The sequence below is a fragment of the Dreissena polymorpha genome, chromosome 7 (assembly GCF_020536995.1).
Source record: "Dreissena polymorpha isolate Duluth1 chromosome 7, UMN_Dpol_1.0, whole genome shotgun sequence".
In the NCBI taxonomy this organism is placed as follows: Eukaryota; Metazoa; Mollusca; class Bivalvia; order Myida; family Dreissenidae; genus Dreissena; species Dreissena polymorpha.
Genome location: NC_068361.1, coordinates 52038048 through 52063683, shown reverse-complemented (window position 1 = coordinate 52063683; position 25636 = coordinate 52038048). Strand labels below are relative to the sequence as shown.

The 25636-nt window shown below is 34.3% G+C and overlaps 2 protein-coding genes and 1 long non-coding RNA gene across 13 annotated transcripts in view; 1 reads left to right on the top strand and 2 right to left on the bottom strand.

Annotated features, from left to right (window-relative positions):
* Positions 1–3615, top strand: part of LOC127839066 (uncharacterized) — an 8414-nt gene extending 4799 nt beyond the window's left edge. Inside the window, exons 3-4 of the mRNA XM_052367233.1 lie at positions 1597–1686; positions 1886–3615. Coding sequence (XP_052223193.1) covers positions 1597–1686; positions 1886–1946 — 151 coding nt within the window. The 3' untranslated portion in view covers positions 1947–3615. The remainder of the gene's footprint in view (positions 1–1596; positions 1687–1885) is intronic.
* A 2394-nt stretch (positions 3616–6009) lies between these two features.
* Positions 6010–23788, bottom strand: LOC127837044 (zinc finger protein with KRAB and SCAN domains 1-like). 11 transcript variants are annotated; one of them, XR_008029061.1, is made up of 5 exons: positions 23736–23788; positions 22977–23068; positions 19424–19580; positions 8755–17140; positions 6010–8609 (listed from the first exon to the last, which is right to left on the bottom strand). XR_008029061.1 is itself a non-coding variant. In XM_052363808.1 (4 exons), exons 2-4 carry the CDS (start codon positions 23046–23048, stop codon positions 15918–15920), a joined length of 1452 nt encoding a protein of 483 aa, XP_052219768.1. In that variant the 5' UTR covers positions 23049–23068; positions 23736–23788; the 3' UTR covers positions 6010–15917. The 11 variants fall into 11 exon arrangements, 4 of the variants coding, with proteins under 4 accessions (XP_052219768.1, XP_052219769.1, XP_052219771.1 ...); XR_008029062.1 differs by having other exon boundaries at positions 6010–8346; positions 8775–17140; XR_008029065.1 differs by having other exon boundaries at positions 6010–8898; positions 9182–17140.
* Positions 6010–25636, bottom strand: part of LOC127837048 (uncharacterized) — a 28021-nt gene continuing 8394 nt past the window's right edge. Inside the window, exon 2 of the long non-coding RNA XR_008029068.1 lies at positions 6010–9475. This is a non-coding gene — a long non-coding RNA (uncharacterized LOC127837048). The remainder of the gene's footprint in view (positions 9476–25636) is intronic.

The window sequence follows — 25636 nt, the reverse complement described above, 5'->3', positions numbered from 1 at the left end:
AAATGGGTCTTGGGCCAAAAAGGGCCAACGTAGCTATAGAAAAGCCTTTACAATTGCACAGTCAGGTCAGGAGCTATCCAGTCCGCCAATAAGACCACGAGACCTTGCTTGACTTTATAGCGGACAGGGTAGCTGGTTATGAGCCACGCTGGCCGCATACGGCATAAACCCCATTTTCGCATGACATTTATGTTTTAGCTCGTGCATTGTCAAAAAGTGTCTCCCAAGTATGGCAGTGCATAATTATTTAGATTTATTTTCATTTTACCACAGTAACTATGTGCATATATTTGTATTTATACTTATAATAACAAATATCACGCAAGCACTCAACAATCCATGCATTAGGGTTTTCAATACAACTCTAATACTCCGTTACTATAGTTCGAGCTTTGAGTGTGATGCTATTGTGCATTTTTTGTACGCAATGTTCAGTCTGTTTCTTCACATACTGTCGTCAAGCATTGAATTTGCAGTTACTTTATCATTTGTATCAATACAACAACTCAACATTTCACAGCCCACACTACAATTTCACAAATTTTAAAATGAAACAGTCCGCACAGGCTTATCAGGGACGTCGCTTAGACTTCATTTGCGCTTTTTACCCATTTTCTCACAGTATGCTTGCTGAAGTGTCTTTTGTTTGCATATGCAGTGGGATAAAAATTAAATGTACACGGTTCATTCAGTGCATGCAAACTTTTCATTTAAGGACTATTACAAAGTTGCTTTACAAATATTTAAATTGCAAGTTCTTCATTGTTCCGATCTACAAAATACTGGCTGCTCGATGTAACATATTATTCGTTAACACAAATACTATATTGATAAATGTCGACAGATATTACAACATAACCACATGTCCAAAAATACAATGATAATTATTTTAAAATGCAATGCAGTATGTCCCGTCGCCATGTTTGACTTGCGTCAGGGTTAAACTTTTGTTAAGGGTTATCCGGGTACAGCCCGTGTTAAACTAAAATTTGTTTTACTTTTACCTTGCTTTGATGAAATTTTACTTAATTGTGAGACAAACACTTGACTATAGTTTTCTTCTACTAAAACTTGAATGAAGCAATACTGATATATTGTGCTTGAATGAAACGGCTTTGTGTTGTACCTATCTTTACTACAGAGTGATCTGATGGGTAGTCAGATCACCGAAGTTATTCTTTTGCTGGACTGAAGCTGATAGTTTATTTTACCATAAATATATTCTATTACATGATGAAAGCCTTTGTTTATATGACTGAAGCTTGCCTATTTTTCGTTTTCCATTCTTTAATATTTCTTTGACATGACGGAAGCTTGTTCTTTACTCGACTGAAACTTTTCCTTTACTAGAATGAGGACATGGTTCGCTTGCCTGAAGTAATTCCTTGAGCCGCATTCGGGAACATTGGGCTTAATGCATGTTTTTCAAGTGGCATCCCGGACTAGCTTGTGCAGTCCGCACAGGGTAATCAGGGACGACACTTTTCGCTTTCATGGAATTTTTCGTCTAAAAGAGGTCTCTTCTTCACGAAAATAAAATTAAGCGGAAAGTCCTTAAGCCCTGTTTTCCTAAAACGACGCTTGTTTGCTTTTCAGGGAGGAGGAGTTACTCAGGGACAAGGAGTTACAAAGGAAGCACGAGCGAGAGATGATGGACAAGCAAATTAAGATGGCCGATAATCTCAGGTAGTACTTCCGGTAGAGCAGTTACTTCCCCTTATGGTGACCACATTGTGGTCGATAGTAAATTCTTTCTTGATCAGGTATAATTTCGAGTATCCTTTTTTGCCCATAGCTGTGCATATACTAGACCAATTTGTTATTGGCGTGATCGATTTGGTGGAAACAAACAAAACTCTGCTTAATTGTACGCATTTGTTCGCAGGGCGATGGGCTGGAATTTCAAGGTACACGGCATGCCACAGCTTGCGTGGAAAGAAAGTTGATCCATTTCCGTTGCATCTGACCTGATGTATTTCGCTCATGACGTCATATCCCGTTACACTGTCATGGCAACCATTTAACTTCGTTTTACTTAGTAACTATTCATGATAGATTCAACGTCGTGTACTCATTATTGTAAAGTTTCTTTTTTCAATGTTTATTCGTTTTTATGATAACGTAAAAATTAAGATTAAAATTGCATATAAAGATAAATATTTTGAAACAATTTATTGTTCAAGTATGCATTCGTTTTCTTTATTATTAATGTATAATAAGTTACTAATACAATTAGTTTGGCTCGTATAGATTATAAAAAATCAACTTTTAATACTAGCACTGCTTCTTAAAACTTAAACTATCAGTTCAACGGGAATACGCACTCACTTTACAACGTGTTTTTGTACATTAATAAGAATGTAAAAAGTCTATCAGTAGACAATACTTGCATTTAATTCCATATTTATCATCGTATATAATATATATAGCTTTCATATTGATGAATGTAGATCAAGGTGCGAACACAATAACTAAAAATAAAAGATAACCGTAATAGTGACTGTATGGTCCCGAATTCTCGAAAAAAAAGTACGTTTTCGATGAAGTTTGTTATGTTTAAGTTAGGAAAAAATCATTTTTATTACATGTCAAATTTTGAATAAAAAATTATACGCCATTGGAACAATATATATGCTGTTTTGTACAACGCCGTGAACTTCTTTGAATTATATTCAATGCGGTTGATTGTTTGTGTTTTTATTTTGCTAATATGTTTCTGTTCAATATTTTAAAGTGCCAAGTTAAATGCCGATATTACCTGTACATTGCTATTGCATTCAACGTTTCATTGTGTGTTTATTTCCGAAATCAAATTGTTTTAGGCAGCATACCGGTGTATTAATATTCAGGTTAAATATTTTAATAAAGTGACGCATTTTTTGTAAAATATGTAAACATTACACTTTCACGAAATCAGCGGTGCTAACGCACCGAATCTCATTAAACAATTCTAGCACATCTATATTTTTTTACATCAGTTAAAAGCCACACACCTAATTTGGCATAGTAAATTTAAGTATAAATAAGAAACATATTTTATCTATGCCAATTAGAATATATCTGGTGGTTGCAAGGTAGAAATTCGTTTTGTATGCGCTTTAAAACGTTCATCGAAAAGGACGAATACGTCTAGAAATCCTACTTTCGGTTTTAAAAGCGGTACCGTTTGAAAAATAATAAATTACTTGCTAACTAGGCTATAGCTATAGATCTAATTTTATCTATGCCAATTAGAATATATCTGGTGGTTACAAGGTAGAAATCCATCTTTTTTGCGCTTTAAAACTTAAAAATAATCGCGTTTGTCGAAATAGAAGTATACGTCTAGAAATCCTACTTTCGGGTTTAAAAGCGGTACCGTTTGAAAAATAATAAATTAATTGCTTAGAAGTCTATATAATTAATGACAATTTTGAACACTTTCAAATTGCATCTATATGTACTGATAAACATTTATTTCATTTCAAAGTCAGAGGCAAGGTGTGTGGCTTTAAAAGTTATTTTCTTTGTTTACATGTTTTAATGTATATAATAATACGTGTACATGTTTAACGAGTCAAATATAGTTATACATTATGTTTATATTTAGATGACAATAAATTATCTTCCACTCTTTGTGTGCGCGTTTATCATGTTCCAGAATTCAGTACTGATTATGCCACGTTGTCTTTAAAATTCAGAAGGAAAGAAAAACGTTCAGCATGTTACCATGCGCGTAAGACCGTTTACATTTCAGCACAAATCGCATGGATAATCTTAGTTGCCAACATAAGGAGCTGAACTGAGCTTAATATTACTAGAATGCCTGTTTAAACTTGTCAACATAACGATCTAAACTTTTTTGTGTATTCATACATAGCAAGTCATAGGCTTAATCAAAGTTGCCAAAATAACGCACTTAACTCAATAGTATATTCATACATAGAAAGTCCCATCTTGTTCAACGTTGCAAAAAATACGGACTAAACTCATTTCTAATTTTCAAAGAAAGTCGCGCGTTTTGGTTTATTTGCGAATATTGAAAGGTGAATTCATATTCATAGCAGGAGGCATATTTATTCAATTTTTTTTTCAACAAAACGAACAAACCGGTTTCATTGTCATAGTTCTTGCGAGTCGCATATTTGTTAAATTTCAAAGCAATCTGCAAGCTTATATGTGCCCATTGCCAATATACATGTTACAAACAACGTCCCATACAAAATAATTTAGTGTTTAAACAAAATTGCCAACATAACAAACTCGTATATTTTCACATTCCAACCAATAGGCATGAGGTGGGTTCGAAGTTGCCACACAGTCAACCAAACGATTATTACGCTCATATTTCGAGCAATTCCAGTCTTCTTTTCGATTTGCCATCTCATAGCATCGAATACTTTCTAAAATCTAGACAAGACGTGCGTTTGTTTCCAAGTTGTCAACGATACAAACTGAATGGATACCTATTCTGACATCCCAAGAAAGTAGTGCAATTGATAGAATTCGACATAACCTACCCTATTCTGACATTCCATGAAAGTAGTGCAATTGATAGTATTCGACATAACCTACCCTGTTCTGGCATTCCAAGAAAGTAGTGTAATTAATAGTATTCGATATAACCTACTATATTCTGATTATTCGAGAAATTTATGTAATTGATACTTCTGGACATAACCTTTCCTACTCTTATATTCCAAGAAAGTATTGTAATTGATGGTATTCGACATAACCTACCCTGTTCTGACATTCTAAGAAAGTAGTTTAATTGATAGTTTTCGACAAAACCTACTTGTTCTGACATTCCAACAAAGTAGTTTAATCGATAGTATTCGACATAACCAACTTTATTCTGACATTCCAACAAAGTAGTGTTATTTATAGTATTCGACAATAACCTACCATATCCTGACATTTCAATAAAGAAGTGTAGTTGATAGTATTCGACATAACCTACACTATTCTGACATCGCAATAATGTAGTGTAATTGATAGTATTCGACATATCCTACCCTATTCTTACATTCCAAGAAAGTAGTGTAATTCACAGTATTCGACATAACCTACACTATTCTGACATTCCAAGAGAGTTGCTTAATTGATAGTATTCGACATAACCTACCATATTCTGACATTCCAATAAAGTAATGTAATTGATAATATTCGACATAGCCTATTTTATTCTGATATTCCAAGAAAGAAGTGTAGTTGATAGTATTCGACATAACCTACTCTATTCTTATGTTCCAAGAAAGTAGTGTAATTGGTAGTATTTGACATGACCTACCCAATTGTGACATTCCAAGAAATTAGTGTTATTGATAGTATTCGACATAACCTAACCTGTTCTGATATTCCAAGAAATTAAGGTAATTGATAGTATTGGACATAACCTACCTTATTCTGATATTTCAAGGGAGTAGTACTATTGTTCGTTTTCGACATAACCTACCCTATTATAATGTTCCAAGAATGAAGTGTACTTGATAGTATTCGACATAACCTACTTAAAGCAGCATTAATTTTCAAACAAGCACAGTTGGATAACATTAGTGTTAAAAATGGCATTTTACGATGACCGATAGATTATTCCGATAAAGTTCCCAAATGCGCTAACTTGAGTACAAGGTATCGCATATGGGCGAGAAGCGTTTCATGGTGACCAAATACACAAAAGTTCGATGCAAGAGATGAAGTATCAAGACGCGCTCAACTGAGTTCTAAGTATCGATAATTGGCGAGAGGTATTGTTATGTTGAGTTTAATCACCGTGACAAGAATGTAATGACAGAATAATAATACAAGAGAACCGCGGATATCGTTTACACTCACACGGATACCGAGTATCGCTGATGTACGAGACGCGTTTTTCGTGTCCAATTTAACCAGCCTGACTGAAAGAGTAACGTAGCCACAGGCGGCATTACAGCACTTTAGAGCCATGGTAGCCCTATACGCTCATCTAGGCGTCTGGAAACCTTCGTCTAGTCTAGCATGAACTGATGAACGTGAAAAAAACCCAGAACGTTTCGTCCAATTCCAATTTTATTGAAATCACATTACTTCTATGTTAGTATCAAAAATAATAAAAAAAAACATAATAAAACAAAAAAACATGTGATTCTTTTCTCAAGTGAACTCCGTTATCACAAAAACTGGAATGACAAATCCGGGTTAAACAAAGTACCAGGATTATTTCTGGACAATATAATCACGCCGTATACTGATTATCAAGACAATGACAGTGGTGTAAGTGTACATATTGTGTGGACGCTTTAAAACGTGTAAAACAATGAGCAGGTACACAGGAAATTATTCAAGAAACAAACATTATTAGATCAAAACTTAATCACAACCATATTTTGGCCCTCATATTCTGGCTATGAACAGTGCACGGAAAGTCTAGCCTAATATTATTAATACACACATGACTGTTAACAACACAGCTTACAGATTGTCCTTGCAATTTGAACAACATAAATGTAAATTCAATTCAATTTGCATATACTTAATAATTTGCATATAATGAAATCTAGTTAACAACTGTTCAAACCCGCCAATTTACATATCCGCCATGTATGTTAGAAAATATGCTACAGATTCTACAAAAATCTGAAGTTTTAACTTTCAAATGATGCATGATCTTCAAATGGCTTTAAATCTACGACCAAAAATAGAACGAGTGAAATAAATTGCAATACAATATTGTACACATTTTCCAATGTCATTTACATGTTTAAGTTCAATCAATATTCTTTCTGATGTTAATAGAATTTATTCACAACAATGTCTCTAAATTTACTGGTCTTATTTAAATGACTCTTCCTTTTTAATTGTACCGAATGGTATGTCACCTTAAATTTGAGATACAAAATATAGCAATTATTTTTATATATCAAGTACTTGCGATAAGATGAACATTGTACACAAAAATGTTTCAAGCAAACAGGTCAACTTTTTTCCGTCTACATATAAACCGAACGAACAAAATAAACTATACATTTAAATTTCAAAATAACAACGATTAGTTCATTATTATGACTCATTTCAACAGATTTGCATAAAGAACTCTTTTGAACCAGCCCGACAACAGTGTTTTCCTTGTACTATTAAAGTGTACACATGCTCACTACAATAACTTTTCTTGATTTATAAACAGTGGAGTAAATTAAATGTATGTAAAATGTTGTTTTCTCTAGATTAATACTGTATGTCTTGACAATAAATCATTTGAGAACATTCAAACTATATAAGATATTTTACAATCAGACAAGTGCGTATCTAAGGTGATGGTTTTTAATGTTGTAAATCAAAATAACCGCTTGTACTTCAGTGCAATACAAAGAAAACATGTTCAAAACTGGACAAATACATAATGATTGGATTACAGCTAATTCTAATGAATATTAATCATGTTCATAGGATGATAACATGGTATTGTGTAAAAAATAAGATTTTCTTATATCAATTAATTTTGGACCAAACACAAACAAAACAAGCAGCTAACTTAAACATATTTCCGATACATACATTTTTTTTCCACACTGGGTGTCACATTATTGTTTAAATATCAGTTTTATTGGCTAGGCTGTCAATAAATGTGAAACGAAACCATATCAATACCATGCACTTTGTTCTTCAGGTAAAATAAATTATTGTAAACAATTATGTTTGATCAGTCCATAAAATTTACTATATAAACACAACATTAAACTGGGTTTCACTAAGATAAGGCAAATATAACGATTAAGACTTTTGCGGAGATCTACACATAAGGACTGTTAGTATGAAAAGCCTAAAATCGTCAATCACAAATGTCAAATATATTTGTGCGGGTATCTTAGAAAACTGGGCTTAATGCATGTGCGTCCAGAATTTCCCAGATAAGCAAATGCAGTTCTTTACTGAAAAATAAAAAAGTAACATTTCTACTTCATAAACATGCATTAAGCCTATTTTGCAATAGCCCCCTTGGTTTGTATTTATTAAAGCAATGACGTGTGAAAATTTCAAAAGTGAAATAATGAATTATTTTAAGAAAAACTGTTTTATATGGAGCCCCCAACAGTGTCTCATAAATTAAAAATTGTTTGAAAGAAATTAACTTAAATAACACATAAATCTGCATGCAGGCAATCATTACAAAACAAAAATCATGACTGTAATAGAAAAAGCCACCACCCCCCCCCCCCCGCCCCCGTTCAGCAGTACACAAGTCATGTTTTCACAAGTAATGGATACAAAATAAAAGGTCACAGCTTGAAATAAAGGTTTGTATTATTTAAACTTCTATTATCAACAAGATGCGTTTGTGAAACACAATGACCCCCTATATGATGTTTGACCTTGAAGGATGATCTTGACCTTGACCCTTCACCACTCAAAATGTGCAGCTTCATTAGATACACATGCATTTCAAATATGCAATTGCTAGCTTCAATATTGCAGAAGTGACATTACATGAGAAATTTTGACCCATATATTTGACCTTGAAGGATGACATTGACCTTTCACCACTCAAAATGTGCAGCTCAATGAGATACACATGCATGCCAAATACTAAGTTGCTATCTTCAATATTGCAAAAGTATTCATAAAATAAGCGATTTGGACCACATATATTTGACCTCTGACTTGAAGGATGACCTTGACCTTTCACCACTCAAATTGTGCAGCTCCATGAGATACACATGCATGCCAAATATCAAGTTGCTATCTTCAATATTTCAAAAGTATTCATAAAATAAGCGATTTGAGCCACATATATTTGACCTTTGACCTTGAAGGATGACCTTGACCTTTCACCACTCAAAATGTGCAGCTCCATGAGATACACATGCATTTCAAATATAAAATTGCTAGCTCCAATATTGCAGAAGTGACATTACATGAGCAATTTTGACCCATATATTTGACCTTGAAAGATGACCTTGACCTTTCATTACTCAAAATGTGCAGCTCCACGAGATACACATGCATGCCAAATATCAAGTTGCTATCTTCAATATTTCAAAGGTATTCATAAAATAAGCGATTTGGGCCACATATATTTGACCTCTGACCTTGAAGGATGACCTTGACCATTCACCACTCAAAATGTGCAGCTCCATGAGATACACATGCATTTCAATTATAAAATTGCTAGCTCCAATATTGCAGAAGTGACATTACATGAGCAATTTTGACCCATATATTTGACCTTGAAGGATAACCTTGACCTTTCATTACTCAAAATGTGCAGCTCCATGAGATACACATGCATGCCAAATATCAAGTTGCTATCTTCAATATTGCAAAAGTATTCATAAAATAAGCGATTTGGATTAAATATATTTGACCTCTGACCTTGAAGGATGACTTTGACCTTTCACCACTCAAATTGTGCAGCTCCATGAGATACTCATGCATGCCAAATATCAAGTTGCTATCTTCAATAAAATAAGCGATTTGGGCCACATATATTTGACCTCTGACCTTGAAGGATGACCTTGACCTTTCACCACTCAAAATATGCAGCTCCATGAGATACACATGCATGCCAAATATCAAGTTGCTATATTCAATATAGCAAAAGTTATTGCAAAAGTTAAAGTTGGCGCAAACCAACCAACCAACAGACCAACCAACAGACAGGGCAAAAACAATATGTCCCCCACTACTATAGTGGGGGACATAAAAACCAACACAAACACTAACACATAAACATAATTATATAAAGCTACTTTGCTATAATAACATGAATATATAATGCTATGAAAGAAAATCACAAATCGCATATGGCAAACAGGGTTTTGATTGTACCGGTACAACATTTGCATAATTACTATACAGTTTATACATTTCCCAATATCTATGGCATCATGGTTGAAAATAACTTTTACAGTAAGTGATAAATCTCCTCAAAACTCAAAAGCCACAAAATGGCTTAAATTATGCTACACTGGTGATTACAAATGGAAGGCTTGACTAACACTAAATATTTCTGAATTTTAAGATATATAGATAGATTGTCATTAATGAATATTTTGCACTTGCAAAGTGAAGGTTACCAAAATCCTTAAGGATGCGATGGTAGTATTCTCGAGGAATATTAGTTTGTTTTGTAAACTCCCCATTCTTAAAACTTTTAAATGTATAAAAAGTTTCATTGCAAAATCACTGGTATACCCTTAAATCAGAATCACTAAATAATTTACAGAACAAATAATCTAACCAAATAATGAATTGAGTGTGTTTTTTTAATACTTCGGTGATCATTTTAAGGCATTTACTTACAATTGTTTGTGAATACTGTTTTAAGTATCTCAGTACAGTCTGAACTAAACCTGGCAAGCAATAAAAACTAACAAAATTATTATGTATTTCAAGAGATAGATTTTTTTATCGAATTAAACACTTTTAAATCGGTTTTTAAACTTTCTTCTTATTGTGCATGCTTACCATATAAATATTCCCACGCATTCTGGGTGAGAAAAAAAAACTGCTCAATATTCTAGTGCTTCTAACAATCTGCATAAGACTGAATACAAATGAGCCATGCTCTGTGAAAAAGGGGGTTAATGCATGTGCATAAAGTGCCGTCCCAGATTAGCATGTGCAGTCCTCACAGGCTAATCAGGGACAACACTTTTCGCTTTTATGGTATTTTTCCTTTATGGAAAGTCTTTTCTTAGCAAAAATCCAGTTTAGGCGGAAAGTGTCATCACTGATTAGCCTGTGCAGACTGCACAGGCTAATCTGGGATGACACTTTACGCACATGCATTAAACCCCTTTTTCACAGAGCACAGCTCTTGTTAATTGAAATATAATAAGAACATACAACTAGTTCTCTAATTTCACTACAGAAAAAAAACCATATAGACAAATCTTACGGTTATTAATGAAAATTGTTTACAAGAAAACAATTAAGGTGGTCTAGGTTTTGAAGAAGGCTCTAGCATTGACATAACATGCAAGAATTAAAAAGACTTTTACTGTTGAAAATAACACACATGTACAAGAGTATGACTAACAAAAAAAATCACTATTATCTGCTCTATTTTGACTTTTTGCATAACAAAGGTGAGGGTAAAAATGGTTATCATTATCAAGAGTGTTCAGCATACAGACAATACAAAATTGATCTTTAAATAAATTAAGATAGGTTTACAAATTCATCATAACAAATAGACATAATTAAAATAAAAAATAAATTCATTTTACAACTGATGGGAACATTGTTTTGTTACATAATGTCAAAAAAGACTTTCCAAGTACAAAATTAATAACACAACACAATTTACAAAACAAAACATAAATTAACATAAGAAATCAACAAAACTGAGCCATTTTGTGACAGAAATATATGTAAAACGCTGAATACAGCATGTTTGGATTTTGGAGCAAATGGAATGCATATCAAAATGTAGACAAAACATTTTTAAAAAGTTTGATTGTAGAAATGCATGTTTAACAATAAACAAAAACACATAAGCAACATTTCACTAGCAAAACTACCTCAATTATATTGATATGAAATAACTTACAAATCATACATCAAAATCTGTTCACAACCATCAAATAGTAATGCTGCCATAATTAAAGGGACGTATATTGAATGACATGACATATTGATCTGCATTTAGCAGCAACATGGTACTAATTTTTAACCCTTTGCATGCTGGGTAATTTGTCTTCTGCTAAAATGTTGTCTGCTGAATTTCTAAAATTAGCATTTTCTTCGATTTTTTTCAAAGAATACTATCAGAATAGCAAAGAGTTTGGTTCCTGATGAGACGCCACGTTCTGTGGCGTCTCATCAGGATCCAAACTGTTTGCAAAGGCCTTCAAAATTCGGTTCCCGCACTGAAAGGGTTAAACTGGGTTGACATGCAGTTAAATCATTGACATACTGACAGGGTTTTCAAATTATTTGCCCTCCTGTGATTGGAAGTTTGGTGGACTTGTACACTAAAGGCTGGTGCATCAATGTTGATATTTTGTTAATAAAAAAATATTTTCTGGAAAATAAACAAATATTTGGTTGGGACATTGATATATATTGATATATAAATGTATGTTAAACAGTTTGTATATGAGAGGTCAAGTTTAATTGGATACTTTTGTTGTACAGTATTTTAAATATAACATGTTGATGTCTCACAAGCAAACATGTATGTGATATTTTTCAAAATGACTTCTATATTTATTATTTTCCTGAGATACTTCAGGTACATAGCCCCTGGTTAAGAATATAACATCAAATCAGCAAGTGTATTGTAGTGCATGACAAAAAGAAAGTGTACTGCAGTGCATGCCAATCAGCAAGTGTACTGCAGTGCATGACAATCAGCAAGTGTACTGTAGTGCAAGCCAATAAAAAAGTGTACTGTATTGCAAGCCAATAAGAAAGTGTACTGCAGTGCATGCCAATCAGCAAGTGTACTGTAGTGCATGACAAAAAGAAAGTGTACTGCAGTGCATGCCAATCAGCAAGTGTACTGCAGTGCATGACAATCAGCAAGTGTACTGTAGTGCATGACAATAAGAAAGTGTACTGTAGTGCAAGCCAATAAGAAAGTGTACTGTAGTGCATGACAAAAAGAAAGTGTACTGCAGTGCATGCCAATCAGCAAGTGTACTGCAGTGCATGACAATCAGCAAGTGTACTGTAGTGCATGACAATAAGAAAGTGTACTGTAGTGCAAGCCAATAAGAAAGTGTACTGTAGTGCAAGCCAATCAGCAACTGTACTGCAGTGCATGCCAATCAGCAACTGTACTGCAGTGCATGAAAATCAGCAAGTGTACTGTAGTGCATGAAAATCAGCAAGTGTACTGTAGTGCAAGCCAATCAGCAACTGTACTGCAGTGCATGAAAATCAGCAAGTGTACTGTAGTGCAAGCCAATCAGCAACTGTACTGCAGTGCATGAAAATCAGCAAGTGTACTGTAGTGCAAGCCAATCAGCAACTGTACTGCAGTGCATGAAAATCAGCAAGTGTACTGTAGTGCAAGCCAATAAGAAAGTGTACTGCAGTGCATGCCAATGAGCAAGTGTACTGCAGTGAATGAAAATCAGCAAGGGTACTGCAGTGCATGACAATCAGCAACTGTACTGCAGTGCATGTCAATCAGCAAGTGTACTGCAGTGCATGGCAATCAGCAAGTGTACTGAGTGCATGTCAATCAGCAAGTGTACTGCAGTGCATGACAATCAGCAAGTGTACTGCAGTGCACTACAATCAGCAAGTGTACTGCAGCGCAAAATAAGCAAGTGTACTGCAGTGCATGAAAATCAGCAACTTTACTACAGTGCTTGACAAAAATCAGCAAGTGTACTGCAGTGCATGACAATCAGCAAGTGTTCTGAAATATATGACAATCAGCAAGTGCACTGTAGTACATGAAAATCAGATAATGTTTTTAAGGCATAGAATAACAGACATAGAATAAGAAGGTAATGTATATTGGTGGTAAAAATATTGTGTAGCCTTTTTAAATGTTAGAGGTACATTTCAAGGCCTGTGTATAAAACTAACGGTTTTGTTTGATATTTGTGCACCATATACCTTGCTTTTCTCTCATAAATTGATTTTTTTGGCATATTGCGTTGGCTTACTCATTGTGATACATTAATAAATATTGTTATGATGGGACTAGTTAAATGTAAATACAAACATAGGCAAAAAACTTTATATGCTTTCCACATGAGATTGTATATTTAAATTCACAAAACATAATATAAACAGCACAGTAAATACAATAAAATGAGCACATTTTTTCTCAGCACTAGTGTTTTCTTTTCATTGTATTAAATACCGTTTTTGATATAATAATACTCTCATTATATTGGAATACATTAAATTATATGAGAACACTAAAAAAAGTAGTTGTTATTGGAACATTAGCCATGGTTAAACAATGCATGCACAGTAACAACCATTCAATGTAAATGAGCACATTTTTCTCAGCACTAGCGTTCATTCAGCAGTTAATTCTGACATGTGAATGTTTTCATTACATTTCATTACAAAAAATGTATTTTTGGCAATTATGAACCCAGAAAAGTAGCGATTGCAAATAGCTATCAATACAAATACTGGAAACTTTGCATAGGGAGTTACATGTAACATGAATGTCAAAGAAAAGTAACAAATATTATGAGACAACAATCTGAGCTAATTAGTGATTGCAAAAAAAAAAAATTGTAAGCCACGTCCAGTACTATGACTTAAAAAGTATGTAAATTAGAAGCTTTTTTTAATCGGGGCATGCTGAATACCTAAGTTAATTAATTTAGTTTAATTAATAGAAATGTTAAACTATTTTAGTGATAACATACTTAATTTACAAGTTCAAAACGAATAGCAAATAACAACTGCATGTACTTCTCAAAATCTTCTCTAACAATACACACAAATATAAATCATTGCTCCTTGCGAACCAATATTGTTTGAATACAAAAAAAAGTCACACTTATGATCATTCCAATTTTAAGCATCTATATAACCTAGGCCGGTAAAAAATATAAACAGTTTGTCCCTACAAAACCCTGCAAGACCCTGTAAAGTAAGTAAAAGTGTATTTAGTCCTGAAAAACCCTGTCATTTTCGCTTTGCTTTATTTTAGTTGATAAATGAATGTTTAAAGTACAACATTCTCATTTCTTGTTTCCAACATGTTTAAGACGTTAATCACATGTTTTTAACTGTTCTGCCATTTACAACCTGCACATATTTGGTGCATGCATGATACATAATATAAAGTTTGAGCCTCAATTACTTTGGTACACCAGCACCTATTCACAAAGTTTCACAGGGAATTTACTTAAATCCCTAAACTGCCTCATGCCTTGTACAAAGGATTTCTTATATATATATATATATTATATATATTGTTCTAAACAAGTATATTTTGCTAAAATAATAAATCATTTTGTATCACAAAGCATTGGATTTCACATCAATCACATTTTTATTTATTTAGTCCTATGGTAACAGAAAAAATTGGATTTCATATTGAAAAAATCCCTATTAAGAACATCTTAAGTTAGAATTTTTCTTAGGACCTTTGTGAATACGGGCCAAGACCAAATAACCAACAATAGACTATGGGACTTATAAATGATTGTCACAACCATAAAGTAAAATAATAACATCTGAAATTCTGAGTTCTAACACACGACCCACACATATCAATCTTATGGTACAAACTTTCAAACAAATAACAAAACAATATTCTATTGACAGATATAAACAAAAAATCAAGTTACAAATTAGTAAATCTAGACTAGCAATTCCAAACGTCTCTATACATATTAGGCACACGATTTCCAAATCTATGCAATACTGTACAAATGTTCTATGGCAACAAGAAATAAATCATCTACAAAATATATAAATGTTTATGTTTCTGTTTGATTAAGGTAACACATTGTCACCAGTCTATAATGTAATAATAAAAATGACAAGCAACAATACTTGATCTGATTATTGTTAAATGATCATTTCACTAAATAATAATGGTCACCAGCTGAATAAAAATATCAGCCCTTTTACAAAAGACTCTTTTTCAACTGTTTTTTTATAAATGCTTACAGAAGCATTTTATCACAAAATTTCATAAGGAATGTAACAGAAAAGGCATTTTTGAAAAAAATCCATATCTTCAAAATGCTTCTTACACTGGTCTAAACTTTGGACCAACAATTAATTTAGAAACTGTATCTTTCATACTTTGCAATGAATTTTTTTTTAATGAAATTGCATCAGTCCATTTCATTTTATATTCCAAAAATTCCCACTCGATTTCCCTTCTGAAATCTTTCCTGTAGAAGTCACATGATATTGAATGAAAATTAATGAATTCCTGATTTTAATTTCCGATTAATATATTTGAGATTTAAACAACAACAATTTGATCATCTTTAACCACAAAAGTAACATTTTTGCCTTCAGTTGCTATTGCTCTCAGAACCCCCAGCCGAAATGGGGTTTTCCATGGAAAGTTCCTGTTTCGGGTTATAGTGGAACCTCTCTAAATGCTGGACCAGGTAGTCACGACGACGAAAACGTCGGTCGCACAAATCGCACGGGAAAGGTTTCTCATCTGTGTGGATTTTCCGATGAGATCGCATATTGGAAGGGTGGGTAAAGGCTTTGTTGCAGATGTCACACGTGTAACGCTTGTCCCCAACATGGGATCTCCAGTGGAATGTGCGGTTGTTCTTATTCGCTAGGATCTTGTTGCATATAAGGCATTTTGCCATGTTACCAATCTCTTCAAAGGCGCTTTTCATGTCCAAAAGACCCGGGCGAGTGGACTTACCTCTTTCGTTCAGCCCGTTAGTCAAACTCACCAGAGTGTTTCCGGGCTTTTTATCGGTAGTAAGGAGTCCCTGGTTTATTAATTCAGGCACCAGACCTAACCCTGACTCAGCAATACTTTCTTCGGTCATTCCTAAGAATGAGTCGGGTGCTTCGTGAAATATTCTGCTGATCTTTATTGGAGCCTTTCTTGGCTTTCTTCGGTTTGTTGACTTTGGTTTCAGTGGTGATCTTTGGAAAGCTAGACCATGGTGAACAAGGGCAGTGGCAGCCGCCATCTGTTCAGCAATTTGTTCAGTAGACAGGGCAGCATCTTCATCTATAGGTTCTTCTTTTTTTACTTCCTCATCAGCAGCAGAAAGTGGGAATTCTGCTTTTACATCAGCATCATTACCTTGCCCAGCAACGCCATCATGTTTCATCTTGTTCCAATCAGGCACAAACAAATTGCCCTCAGAGGATTCCTGCTTAAGATTTGACTGCTCGTACACAAAGCCTGACATGGTGCCACCCACCAGGCCGTTAGTGTGATTATGCACGGGAGCGCCTGGCGTTCCATCAAATGTGTACGCAAAATGACTGCCCTTATCACTCAAATCTAAGGCACATGGGGATTCCTCGTCACCAGCCTGCGACAGGAAGCCACTTTCATTGGCCATATGGGATTCTTTGGGTAGTGGGCTGGGCAGGGGCCTTGAAAGGTTGGGTTCAAGGCACCGAGGGGGCTCTGAAGATTGAGGGTTTTGTATTCTACATCGAGGTGTTGACTTTCGTCGATGTGACTTGATTTGGTGGATGGGCACTTGCACAGGTCGAGGCTTAGCTGTTGGTTTGGTTTCAGCTTTGTGACCTGAAATTAAAGAATTTGTATTAACTCAGTGATTCCAATTTTGTGATTAGTCTTTATAGACTTAATTCTCCTAGTAATAGGTATCACCATGCCTTGGACAACGTAAAGAACAATATATAAATTAGTGGCCAGACATACATAATAATTGATATGTTAACAGTTCATGTGTCAATCAAATATAAATAACCAAATAGCAATGACTTCCTATATTAAAACTGTACATTCATGACAAATCACTGAAATAAATACTTAATGTTGACAGTTTTTTAGTTTTGCGGTTAGTCACTTTTAGTAATTACACATCTTATTACAATAATCAAAGATCTATCAATAAACAAAAATTGGAAACATAATTTCAAGACAGTGTGAAATCTCTAATAAACTTGCATCCCTCTGTTACCTTGTGTCATCACGCAATACGTAAGCATGTACACCCAGTCCTTCCCAAAATTATAATTTATTGCCGGCCATGAGGTCCTATAATCATGCAGTCATTTCCGGCCCAGACTGATTATTTCAGGCCCAAAAAGTAAAAAATGACCACGAAAGACAAAGATGACATTTTTAATAATAATTTGATATTGTCAGATTAATATACAAATCATGCATTAAATCATTCAGAATTGCCAAGATTTCTTTAGCATTTGTCCCTTCATCTTGGATATCTGAATCCTCTACTGAAGACACATCCTCTGACTAATCTTCTTTTGTTGGATACCCATCAGGCATAGCCTTGGGTGGGCGCTAATAATTAAGTCGACGAAGACCATCTCCCTGTATCATGAGCATACAATACTTAATCTTTTTGCTAAGCTGTTGTAGGCTAGCATACCTTATAATATTATACTAGTCTTAAAGTCAATCCCAATGCTTTTGAGTGAATTATTTGGATATTTTTTTTACTTATGGTAGAAAACTTTGTTGGTCCTGTATGTAGGTGTGAGTTTGTTACGTAAATACCTCATTAAATATTTAATTTTACATAAAACCATCGAATCTTAACAGCCATTTGTCTACAGCTGTTGAAGGGCCATATTCTGTTACATCTGCAGTGCTGAGTTTGATCATCATGAGAGTTTGGTTTGGCTCCTTCACCAAATTTTAATTAAAACGTTTTAAGATATTCAAAAATAAAATGAAAACAAAATCACCAGTTATATATCTGGATACTCTGTTTTCCTTCGAACTCCTGTATAGAGATTGTCAGATCGCTTCAAACTCCTGTTTAGGTGTTGACAGATCGCGGGAAGATCACAATGACCTGTGTTAATGCTGTGCTTGCTTACGAATTAATCGGATATAACGGGAACCAAAAGTATATGGTATCTATTCTCTCCCTTTGCGAATCTACTCATATAGTGATGACGTAGTGTGTAATTTGCATTGCCGACGCAGCAAAAATCTTTGGATACCATATATGCACGTACGTCATTCAAGAAATGCAACCAATGAAAACATGTTTTACATGATTGGAGTATTCATAAATAACTCGGTTAATTCCCACTTTTGCCTTGAAACTTATCTGGAAATAGCTGATGGCATTCTAAATTTCGCCATAATTTTATTACCGGACACGAGGTCCGGCAACATTAGAATCATTTCCAGATTTTCCAAATTATCGGAAAAATCCGAGGACCTACGTTATTTCGGAAAGACTGTACACCCCCATATTTCGGGCTATAGATTTTACCTATATTATTTTTCCCTTAAATTTATACTTCAATTAGAGACAATTATACAGAAATAATACAGCTTCAGGCCAAGGAAGTTGTGTACTTTTCAAATAAAATCGCTGAGGCATGAGAAATGACACAAACTCATATTAACACAAATAGTTGTTTATGGATAGTTCTTTGAAATAATGCCATTTAGCACAAATGCTCTTATGGCAAACACAACATATTTTACTGACTTAAAAACTATTTCTACTGAAAGAAAGACTTTCCAGGTCATGTAACTTTATAAGAACAATTAAAAATCTTTTCTCAAAAGTATTTTTTAAAATCACTGTTTGCTACTTGTCATCAATTCAGTTTAACCCTTTACCCCATAAAAAGCAAAGTGAAAATGGCTTTTGCAACCAGCATAAAACCAGAACAGCCTGCGAGTAACTTGCAGTCTGTTCAGGTTTTATGCTTTTTGCTGCTCATCAGTAACAAAGGGTTGGAAATGAAGCCTTTAAAACTTGAATATAGTAAGAAAGGTCTTTAATTAAATGTAACTTTCTAAGGGACTACATATTCGTCAAAAACGTTTCTAAGTGGTAAAGGGTTTAATGTATACCTGCACAGAAATCAAGGAATTCTCGTTTCACACTCTGCAGACCAGAAGTCTGTATGAAGCCTTCCCCCTTCTGGGAGCCGATATGGCCGCACGTGAGATTGTCTGTGCTGGCAGTCAGAACGATGTATTCTTCCCCAGTGTCAGACAGCCTACTCAGCTAAACAAAAAGTTCATCGACATATTATGTTGCAACCCAATCACTTAATTGCACATGATGAGTAACAAAATGGATTATGTAGAAAGAATGTAGAAAGACTGTCAATTTTAGAATTCCTTATGGACATTTATGGTTACTATAGTTCTAATCAAATACACTTCAGTCATTTTTTTCCCTCTTTGTAAAGTACAGGAAAACGCCACTTTCCTAATTGGGAAAAAATACAAATTTTCCAATTTCTGTCCAAAAAATTCCCTATTGAAGGTTTGTTGTTTTTAAAATAAAATGCAACATTCAGTTAGTTTCCTTATGCAGCTATATGGCTTGATCCTATGTAAAAATATTGTTGATAACTTGCCAGCACTTATTTATCAATTTTAAAATAGTTTCAGTGTTTTTCGTGCAAATTTTTCCAAATTGGGCTGGTACCTGTACTTTTTCCCCAAAAAATCTCTGGAATTTATTTAACCTAATAACCTAATTAATAACATATTATAACAAAAATAAATTTAGTTTTCAGCATGTACAGATTAACTAACTGTAAGGGACATGAACACATAATAAGCATAGATGTCACATATTAAAATATATCCAACTTTTTTCTGCATAATCTTGTTTAATAATTGAATTTATTTTGTTAAGCATTCCCTTCAAATAAAAATGTTGACCTAAATAATATATTAAGCAATAAGTGTAAGTGGTTTCACAGCTTAATTATTTAAAAATACATACCAACATTCTACATTCATTTCCGTATGCACTGGGCATAGTTTCGCTTGATTGGTCATTGTTGGCTCTAGTACTACTTAAATGTACCCCAGATACTCTTAAATTACTTAAATCCCAGTTGTGGAAAATATAATTAAACATACCTGTAATTTTAACGCTTAATTGGGCGTTGTCGCTTTTCAAATTATTGATGTTCATTTTGATGTCAATATTTTGACAAATGGCCTCTATCATATCAATACTCGTACTCAAAAAAGAATGTTGAGCTAGGTTTTGTTTAAAGAGAATTTTGTTTGGTATTCCATAGGGTGTTTTAAGACATCATATTTTGGGTGGGAATAAAACTCGGGTACAATCTAAATTGGCCAGTATGTGTTTGTATATTTTCTGTACCCAAGGTTCATTTAAGTATACTTAAGAGTACCCAAGGTACATTTAAGTAATACCCGAGCAGACAATCAGGGCTCGCGCTGTCGTTTGCCACTTGAGCCATTTGCGAAAATATTGAGAATTTGGCTCAAGAAAAATCCGATTTGCGAAAATGCTAAAATCTCGTAAAATTTCATTGAAAACAGCCGCCATTTTAACCCGAAACTGGTTTTCTCTTTGTTTCAATTAAAGTATTCGCAATTTGAACAGTGAACGGAAACCGGTCTGCACCTGTATCAAGACATCGCTTGACCTTATTGTTATTGAAACGCACATGGTAGCTGGCCAATCAAAACTGAGCTTGCTTACACATGAAATGACGTTGTTGAATGAAACGTAAAAATGGGTGGAGCTTTGAATACACAGTTTATATTGTCGTCTGCAGACAAAATAGCGGCCGGTCGCAAATGTCGTATTATAAGATTAAAAATGAAAATAAGAGTGACAATAAATTAATAATTTCCAAGCTGACTATCGATCTAAATTAAAGAGTGATAATTAAATAATTATTTCTATGTCGTTGATGTTACAACTTTTTGCGGATTTTCGATTGAAATGAAAAGGTGATAATTAATTAATTTGATCGTTTTACTCACACACTATGCTGACTAACAGGGAGTATTTTAATCAAAGGAAAACGTAAAAACATGCGCGGTTTAATTGCAATTAAAGTTTAATTAAAGTTAGGAATTTGTAACGCAAAGGAAGAGTAATTCATGTCGTCTAATATATAAATGGAAGTAACCACTTTGTCCGTACAGTCGCTAACATGACTTCTTTAACCTTAAAGCGTCCTTTGGACGAAACTGAGTGAACAAAAAAAAAAAAATTAAACACAAAAAACTAGGTCATTCCAAGAGTCATGGAAAGTTGATAATATTTGGCTTCGCTTTGAGAATAAATCAATAACAATGTACTGTGACCTATGCATTGAGGTGCAGACTTCCATCACGTTCACTGTAGGTTGCAATATCCTGAAAAAAGACTGGTGACGAAACATGCAAAGTCTAAAGGTAAGATTTTGAAGATGAGAGGAATTTTCATTTGAAATTACTTTGAAATGCTATAGTCTAACTATATGTATATATGCAGATTGACTATGTATTTATTTTACATGCCATTCATCATGTTGTTAAAAATGTGCTGTATGAAAATATCTCTATAACTATGAAAATTGTGATGTGATGTATATTATGGTATGTGACACGTGCTTGTTGTCATTAAAAGAAATATGAACAAGGGACAAAATTGTCACAAAACCAGGTTTTCATTGTGAAAAAAAAATCTGATAAAGGGAGAAAACTCAAACTGAACTTTTGAAATGACCAAAAAAAATTAACCCCCTTTTTAAGTTTTTTTTTTTTTTAAATCTATTTTTAGTCGTGGCGACCTTGACATTGGAGATATTGACGAGATTCTTTCGTGGGACACACCGTCCCATGATGGTGAACAAATGTGCCAAATGATTTTAAAATCTCACAATGAATGACATAGTTATGGCCAGGACAAGCTCATTTATGGCCATTTTTGACCTTTGAACTCAAAGTGTGACCTTGACCTTGGAGATATCGACGTAATTATTTCGCGCGACACACCGTCCAATGATGGTGAACAAATGTGCCAAATGATTTTAAAATCTGACGATGAACGACATAGTTATGGCTCGGACAAGCTCATTTATGGCCATTTTTGACCTTTGAACTCAAAGTGTGACCTTGGAGATATCGACGTAATTATTTCGCGCGACACACCGTCCAATGATGGTGAACAAATGTGCCAAATGATTTTAAAATCTGACAATGAACGACATAGTTATGGCCCGGACAAGCTTATTCCGCCAGCCCGCCAGCCAGCCAGCCCGCCCGCATTCGCCAATCTAATAACCAGTTTTTTCCTTCGGAAAACCTGGTTAAAAATCTATTGTATATATTGTTATTCCAAACAAACAAAAACTGGTTGGCAATAGGCCCAAAACGCACCACAGACAATCTAGGATCCAAAAAATTTCCGTGGGGGGCATGCCCCCGCACCCCCCTAGATCTCGGTGGCTCAAACATTTTTTGGGCCAGCGCTAGCCCTGACAATGACCAATTGTGCCATAGTTTCGATGTGCTTTTAATGCTAAATTTTTTATATAAAGATCTTTTCTGGAGCATTATGCAACAAACAGCTCACTAGGAATGTTACTTATTCAATTTCATGTTGAGATCAAGACTTGTCTTGGAGAAAATTACATACCAAAGACTGAATTTCGTATTTGAGAACAATTCTCACGGCTTGTGTCAACTCAGGCTCCTTCGTTCCTTCCATTTTCTTCTACATTGGGGAACCTGTTTTATAAATTGAATAGGTTTTCATTGATGTGTAGAGCACAAACATTCAGCAACATCTGCCACAATAAACATACATCTAAAAAGGCACATGTTTTATTATGTGCCATACATTAATTGACATCATAATCATTAATATCTTGATTTATGAAAGTGACATACAGCTGATGAAACACAACACAATCTTAAATGAAAACTATTTTGAATTCATAAACTTCACATAAACTAACATGTCCTTTAGAATGTACATGTTCTCTAACAAATTTAGGTCACAAAAGACACAAGGTGAAATTCAAAACCAAAAGTAAAACTCATTTTAACATCAATAGAGTGTGTACCGATGGTTTGAATTACAATGGAAGTGATTACAAGCTAAAATAAATAAATATCTTGAATAATTCGAAGAATATAGGCTTTCAATACGTTGTTTGTACAATTTGTTAAACAATACGACGGCGTCAAATTTCCGAAGTTACATATCCGAACATGTTCGAGTTGGGTACAAAACAAACAAAAGACATTCGTAATACATAATGTTTACAGCTATATAATTGCTTTATTTTTAATACTTGAGAAATTTTTCTATGTTGGACGAGATGTCGGTGTCAAATAATAGAGTTTAAGCCTGTTTTCAGCATTGTTTTGCTCAAATTCCTCCGTTGCCTACCTCGTCTATTGAAGAGCACTTCTCAAGGGAGGCAATCGGTAGCAGGCTTTTTCGGCCCCAAGCTTTTTCGGCCCAGTCCGATATTCCAGGCTAATTCGGCCCCAAGCTTATTCGGCCCCAAATCGACCAGGCTTATTCGGCCCTATATTGTGTTACACCTTTGTCGTTAAAACTTAATTGATTACAGCGGTTATAGATTGGCGGTCTGTTTGTTGGAATTTTCTCTTGATTATAAGTGAATAAGCGTGTTAATGATGAGTACTTGGTTGATATGTTTAATAAGTGTGTTGGTTAGTTTGTTAAATATTGCTTTTTGAAAGGTGTAAATGATGAGTACTTGTTTGATTTGTTAAATCTTTTTTTGCTTTTTTTTATCGGTAGTTTTGCAGTTTTTCGCAGTTACAGGGGGGTCGGAAGCAAATTGACATTGGGGCAGCGGAGGAGGTGGATATGGGAGGTGGTATCCTGAGGATAAAAGTTGTGTCAGACAGACAGAAGATAGAGAAATTATCTCTATATGTCGCACTTTGTGCTTTTTAGCAAGCGACACAACAATAGGGATCATGTGGGTTGAAAGAACGTACTTCGGGATTTTTTGTCTCGAAATTCCGTTTTGGAAATTTGAAAATCGTTGGTTGTTTTTGAGTAGACATATTGAAATGACACAAACAAGTTGTAAAAAACATTAAATAAGTTTTTTAAATTATCGACTTACTTTGAGTTATTACAGTTGAATTATAATTCAGGTATCTTGAGGTACCTTTAATTTTGTGATAATTAAGGACTATTGGATATCAGCAAATGTGTTTCAGCTCATACTTTCCTTTATATTTATAAAAAGAAGCAAAGGCTTAGATTACACCGACAATTAAAGATTCCCAGGTTTAATTACTCAAGAATAAAGGGATTATGGTTATAAAAGAGACTGATCAATTTACAACATAATTGACACGTACATTACCGCGGGCGGATGGTGACAATCGACAATACACATGTCATAACCGCGAAAGCTCGATTACGTTGTTTCGTGGTAAAAAAATATATATAGTTGTTTTAAATTACAAAAAATAGTTGTGTGCGCAACTCATTATATAGTTTGCACAATATATACGACACACTTTTACATAATTATACAGTCCAAGTTCCACTGGTCGATCGTAGAAGCAGCCCTACAGTGAATATACTGCAGTAGCATACAAATAAAACTCTATATACTATATCGAGAAAGAAGCGAGTACAAGCTTGTCTGCACGTGCAACACATGCATTTCACATGTATCACAAGTCAAATAACTATGGAACGCTTGCTCTGCCAGCAACATAGCCGTTTTATTCATTCATTTATTCGTTAGTTCATTCGTTCGTTCGTCAATTCACTTGTTAATTCATGCTTTCCTTTATTCATTCACGCACTCACTTAATCATTCATTAATAAACCTCTCTAGCCATTAATAAACCTCTCTAGCCAACAATCAAATACGTTGCTATTTTTATGTCGGTCAATAGCGATACATCGCTAATGTTATACTTGTTATGTACAATTCGACTTTAAATAACATTTGTATTTTTTTTATACATGATTGCGTTTTTTTTTGTAAATTCGTGCGGCTCACTGGTAATTGACTGGCCTCATGTTTAATGAATTATTGTATACAATAAACGCATCAGTATTTTTTTAGATTTTGAAGATACATATTTTAACAATACGGTCTTGTTATAAAACGTAAAACTGGTGACGTAAGCTCGTTAGCACAAAACAAATTTACTGATGCGAAAAATGAATAAAAGGAAACAATATAAATAAATAATAGCGCAAATGCCATGCGGACATAAACGTTAAATGTATTCCCCAAAAATCTTTCAGTAAATGTTATTAAACCGGTATTAAATTAAATGTATCCT

Excerpts from the sequence above, each read along its gene's own strand:
- LOC127837044 (XM_052363808.1), bottom strand. The coding sequence starts at position 23,048 with ATGGAAGGAACGAAGGAGCCTGAGTTGACACAAGCCGTGAGAATTGTT. Across the intron at positions 19,581-22,976 it reads AATACGAAATTCAGTCTTTG|CTGAGTAGGCTGTCTGACAC; the intron begins GTATGTAATTTT and ends CTTTTTGTTTAG. Across the intron at positions 17,141-19,423 it reads ATTCCTTGATTTCTGTGCAG|GTCACAAAGCTGAAACCAAA; the intron begins GTATACATTAAA and ends CTTTAATTTCAG.